Source organism: Phalaenopsis equestris, unplaced genomic scaffold (genome assembly GCF_001263595.1).
Source record: "Phalaenopsis equestris unplaced genomic scaffold, ASM126359v1 Scaffold000002, whole genome shotgun sequence".
NCBI lineage: Eukaryota > Viridiplantae > Streptophyta > Magnoliopsida > Asparagales > Orchidaceae > Phalaenopsis > Phalaenopsis equestris.
Window position 1 is genome coordinate 6,208,219 of NW_018164444.1, and position 6,115 is coordinate 6,214,333.

A 6,115-nucleotide genomic window follows, 5' to 3' on the forward strand; every position below is an offset into this window, starting at 1 on the left:
TCAATTAAAATATTGATTAAGAAAATAGAATAAAAATTATTAAATTAGATTCAAATGATGTTTTAATATAAATAATAATTTTTAAATCTTGCTCAAACTCTTATTGTCTTATGACTACATGATTAGGGTTGTTAAAAAGATTCTTTGTTCGTGAACAGCTCGTGTTCGGCTCGTTAAGCAAACGAGCCGAATACGAACACGCTTTTTGAGCTCGAAATATAAACGAGGTGTTCGGCTCGTTTACACCCCTACTCTCATGAAGGAATGATAGAAATTTTGAAGCCTGAAGAGGACTAAAGCTTATAGAAGGAGTTGAAGTCCAATATTATTTTGTCGCTGACCACCGTCAACAACCACTCCCCAACTATTGTTGGCCTCCAGTCGCAGGCTGCAGCTGACCATCATCGACTACGACTCGTCGGTTGTCGTCGACCACCATTGACTGTTGCACACTTCATACGACGTTCGCTCGCTCACTGCCAATTCACAATTATTTATTTTTCATATTTTATAGCACATTGAACAGTAAAATTAATAGATTATTAAATTTATATTTATTGTAATAAATGTTTGCATTCATCAATTCCACCACGGAGAGAGTGAAGGCTTCTGAATAAGAAACAATTCACAATTACCTGAGAGTACTCGAGACTTCTCCTTACAGTTGAATCTTTCGAGCCCCTAGAGGAAAGAAACTTTGAACTCAATGGTAGATTCATACGACCACACTTCAAGACATAGCCAATAAAGTCATTGGCAGTGAAATGCACCATTATAATCAAATATGATTCTATATGTCTTTTGAAAAAACTCAATAGGGCATAACACTTGTTGTTGCTTTCTCATACCTCTAGTAATATATAGAGAGAACTCACTATTTTATCATTTTATTCTATTTTTCTTTTCAAAGCTGTTTGTCAAAGAGATAAGAGAATCGAAAAACTAAATGTACGCCCAAAATGAATTGCTAAGCAACATGAAAGCCCAAATGCTAAATGAGTCTCATGGCATAATGAATCAATCCCAAATAGTTGTGCATCTAGTGACCCGATGCTGACCAAATCAATCACACTCTTTTGATAAACCTTCTAAAGTGACAAGTTGCAGAGCTCCTTACGACAAAATGATTTTGCGAGTACTTCTGAAGTACGTCAGCATTCCAACAAATTTTTAGAATGGGTCTACCATATCTCAATTTTCAAGCGAGCTCTTCAAGTCAAACTTTCTACATTATCCGAGTTCATAATTCATACTGGTATGAGTTGGTTGAACTTTCTCACCGAACTCGCATACAACTACTTAATCATACCATTGAGCTCAACGAGCAACTCCTGGATGTGGTTTACGAAAACATACATACCATCATTTATTAATAACATATGAATACATAACGACTGTCTTGTTGAAAGCGAGCCTGCTCAAGCCCTGTATTACATAGATTATAATATAACTTTTACATAAGCTTCCGATTATATAAATAAATAAAAAAAAAAAAAAAGATGAGAAGTGGTCCTCTCCCTCTCCCTCTCCTAATCCCGCACCCTAAAAAAAACTATAAAATCTCCTCAATCTTCTTCTCACTTCTAATTCTAGAAACTCTCCCAGATTATATGAATTCTTGAATTATACGAGATTTCAAGTCTCAAAAACAAATAAAAAATTTCACATAAAATATTATATGATTTTAATTATTAAAAAATAAAATACATCATTTCATGTACATATAAGATGTAATCAATGAAAAAAAAGTTGAAGTTTATAATGTAAATAGATTGGAATTGAGTCACATGCTATTTAAATAAATTTATCCGTTGTAATTCGTATGCCTGATTTGGACAAGTGTTCATCTCGCATATCCCATATCACCCAATCTAGCCGGGTCAAAAGAGCGGTCCCATTAAACCGGTCGCCTCACCGAGTCGATTGCTCGGTTCCGCTAAGAAGAAGAGCACGCCAGCGGGAATTCCGCCGTCTTTAACGAGACGCGATTCTCCACGCATCGAAAACTAAGATATTACACGTGTCAAATTATGGGGGCATGCCTTGTCAAATCCTGGCCGTCGCCTTGGGATTTGCATTTGATTCCCGTCTACCTTGAGGTGCTTGCCACGCTATTCCCAAAATAGACTATGTATTTTTTCCTCTGAATCACCTCCATGTATTTATTTCTTTCCATATTTTTCATCCCCCTTTTTATTCGCTTTTTTTTTTAATTTTAATTTTAAATTTATTTAAATGTGCCTAACTAAAGTGCTTATTTATTACTATATCATGCTAGTCTTTATCCACTTTGAGCTTCGCTTTGTAGGGATGGTGAGATTGTCAATATATGTTATGGTTGGGAGGAATTATTACGTGCGAACACTGCGGTGTTCGGTCAGAATTATTTTCATTTTTTTTTTTAAATTTTAGTGGGGCTCACCGAAATACATTGGGACCGTAGATCGGGTGATTTACGGTCCGGATCGGACGCCGTAAGCAAGGTATGAAATAATTTTTCCATGGTTGGCGGGTGAGGTTAGCTTTTTATGTATCAATCATTTAAAATATTATATTTTAAATATAACATTCTCTACTTTATTTATTAGTAAGAGCTTTTGAGTAAAAATTTTTAGTGATTAAAGTATTATATTTAAAATTTATTTGATTAACATATTATAATTAATATTTTGAGTAATTATCATATAAAAAAATATTTTTTTAAGGATAATAGGCTACTTTAATAATGAATTTAGGTACATACTTATATGTGAGGTTTTAAGTAGGGGTGTAAACAGGTTGAATTGAGCTCGAGATACATTTGATGAAAGCTTGAGTTGGCTCATGAACTTGCTTCTTTATTATGAAAGAAATATTATATTAATTTAAACTAGGGTAATAATAAAATGAGAAATAAAATTAATAGTTAGGGGATAAAAAAATAATAAATCATTTGATATAAAATGTATTATGTAATCTTTTAGACAATTTTTTTTATTGATACGAAGATAAAATCTTAAATTTTTAATTTATTTTAGTATACTTTGTAGTAATTAATTTTTAAACGAGCTAGCTCTCAAGCCACTTATAGAGGTGAACTCGAATTTGATCGGCTTAGTTGCAACCCTAGTTTTAAACTTTGTCCTCACGACCTTGTGAGAAGGAGCCAAAGCTCATGGTCATTCGATTATGATAGGTTGAATAATATTGGGGTTTAGATCTTTCTCAGTTTTGCTCACACATACATTTTCATCCTTATGAATCATCTTGACATGCTTCTAATTTTTTATGGTGCTTATGCTTTAATTCCAACAATCTTCCGCTTTAAATACACGATTTCACGCTTTTAAAAGATTGAAATTGCATTTTGTAAGTTACAGGAGAGCTAACACGAAAAACAGAGCAAAACAAAGAGTTTTGGGGAAAATCAGACTGACATAGATAAGTCAGGAATTAGCGTGACCACACCACTTAAGCAGCATGAAAACCCCCAAATTCTAAAGAAGAGCTATGTTTTGGAGGGTTCGGCGTAGTTACGCCGAATTGCAACGTGATCACGCCTCCCAACCTGAGAGGGCAGTGTAATTACCCTGCAAATCGGGTGTGGTCACATTGGCATATAATTTCTGATTTGAAAAATTTTAATTGCGGGACTCCGACGTATTTGGAAAGAATTTTGAACTCATGCTATAAAAATCATGTAATTGGAAGATTTTGGAAGCTTTTGGGGATGATAATTTAGAGGAGGCTAGGTTTTAGAAAGAGATTTTCTCTCTTTTTCGAGATATCTTTGTCATGTTTTTCTTAGAGAGATTTATGAGAGAAATTGAGTGTTGTTCTTGTAAGAGAGGAGATCAAATGACTGTAAGTTATTTTTATCACAATGAAAATGTTTCTTGCAGGTTTTTTTTCAATGAAATTGCCTTTGCTATTTTTATAAGTTATTTTTATCTCAATGAAAATGTTTCTTGCATTTTTTTTTCAATGAAATTGCCTTTGCTATTTTCTCAAGCCATAGTAGCTAAATATTTTTTTCACGCCTTCGTAATTTTTGGGACGAATTTCTTGGATTGATGTTTATCCCTGATTTCTCGTATCGTTTTCTGCACTTTAATTTGATAAAAGTTGTTAGTCAACCTTCTGACTTCATTTAAGCCAAACAAGATCTGTAAAAAATAGAAATATTTTTTTGTGGGTCCCACAACCAATTGAAGGGGTTTTGAATTTATTGGGGACACCATAAAGATAGGTGGAAGCTATCTTAGTGGAATTCCAATTCTTCCTGGGACATAGATATAGGCATAAAAGAACTTAACATCCTTGTGTGACAACAACCATGAAAGAGGAATTTATATGAAATTCAATCCAAGTGCCACACATAAATCACAGAGGCATGATCTTCATCAATCATGGAAAAACAACAAAAAACTTTGATTCCTATTTTCTTTTATTTATTTTCGTTAGAATCAGCCAGACTTAGGATTTACTGTAATTGTTTATAAATCTCACTGAACTAGTTTTGAAAAGGTAGTAAACTATAACTTAAGCTTTTTCAAATCAATTTCCGAACATGCTTCCTCGTGGGAACGATACACGACACTTCTTTAAAGCCGCATATTACTTGGACACGTATATTTGTGTATAGTGGCTATCTGCTTCGCGACTCTTTTGCGGATATCAAGTTTTTGACGTTGTTGCTAGGGTAGTTGCACTAAGAAAATGTTTTGAAACAAAGAAGAACTGTAGATGAACATCTAGAATCTAGGTTCGATATTGTTTCAGTTTTTATTTCTTTGTTGGAAGTTTTTCTTTTCTGATTCTTTCAAATTTTCTGCTGCACTTATATCGCTCTGCATTTTTCTTTGCAGATGTTGCTATAAAAGAAAATATGAAAAAACCAAAATTTTTTTTATTGATAATCATTTTTTTTCTGCATTTGTTTGATTTCACGTTGATTGTGATTGGGTGTTGAATCGACTCTTGTGTGTGCGTGTGTGCGTGTGTGTGTGTGTTGCTGGGGTCAAATTTTTGTGGTGCGTGTGTGCGTGTGTGCGTGTGTGTGTGTGTGTTGCTGGGGTCAAATTTTTGTATTATTTTTTAGTCTTTTTCTTTGAGTCTAGAATCCTTAGTGTGTGAGTTTCACATCCACTTTCCTTTTAATTTGACCTAACACCAATTGACCTTGAGATTGAGAGAACTTTTAGATGTCGTAGGAAAGCACTGACCACACCTATGACACCAGTAGGGATGGCTTACCAAATGAACCCAAATATGCACTTAGCAAATTTTTTAGAAATGCGCACCACCTTTAGGTATAACACTGTCCTCACTGATGGTGTTATAGTAAGGCTTTTTCTCTTTTCCCTTAGCGATATAGCTAAAGTGTGGCTGAACTCTTTAGCCCAATGATCCATCACCACTTGTAATGACCAAAACTATCAAACATAGGAATGATATCACATTATTTTCACAATTTGAGGGAGAAACTATTGATGAGGCCTCGAAGAGATTTAAAGGTTGCTTTGGAATTGTCCCCACCATGCTTGACGCAACTGGCTAACCATCCAAACATTCTATAACAGACTTGTAGATTCCCTTAGGCCCCTTATATAAGTTGTTGTATGAGGTTCGTTGATGACCAAACCTTATGAGGAGGCATATGACTTGATTGAGGAAATGACTACCAATAGCTTTAAATAGACTGTTGAGAGTGTGCAACCCAAAAAGGTAGTTAGCGTCCTTGAATTTGATGTTCTGAATATTTTAGCTAACCAAGTTGATGCCATGTCCAAGAAATTGGATAATCTCACTGTTGACATCATCATTCGATGTCAGAAGCGTAGGGTGTCCACTTAAATGACCTGAGAGTATGCTTCACGCATGTGTAACCTCCCAAGGCCCAAGACATTTGATTTCGATCCTTCAACACATGGTCAAGGGTGCTTTGCTGGAGACTAGTTATTGTGAAGGAGAAGACCGAACAACATTATGCTCGTTTGACGGATTTGATAGGACTGACGAATTTTGCTCGACACGTTACTAGTAAATCAGGCCGTGATTTGGCTTACTTGTCTGCAAAAATATTGTTTAGATGACTTTGGATTGCAAAATGGATATCACAGATTCAAAATGTTGT

General features: G+C 34.8%; 1 protein-coding gene across 1 annotated transcript in view; it reads right to left on the minus strand.

Moving 5' to 3' along the window:
• The window catches only part of LOC110039367 (auxin response factor 19-like), a 21,554-nt gene extending 19,554 nt beyond the window's left edge, over positions 1-2,000 (minus strand). The window contains exon 1 of the mRNA XM_020744399.1: positions 1,904-2,000. Coding sequence (XP_020600058.1) covers positions 1,904-2,000 — 97 coding nt within the window. The remainder of the gene's footprint in view (positions 1-1,903) is intronic.
• Positions 2,001-6,115: the final 4,115 nt, after the last annotated feature.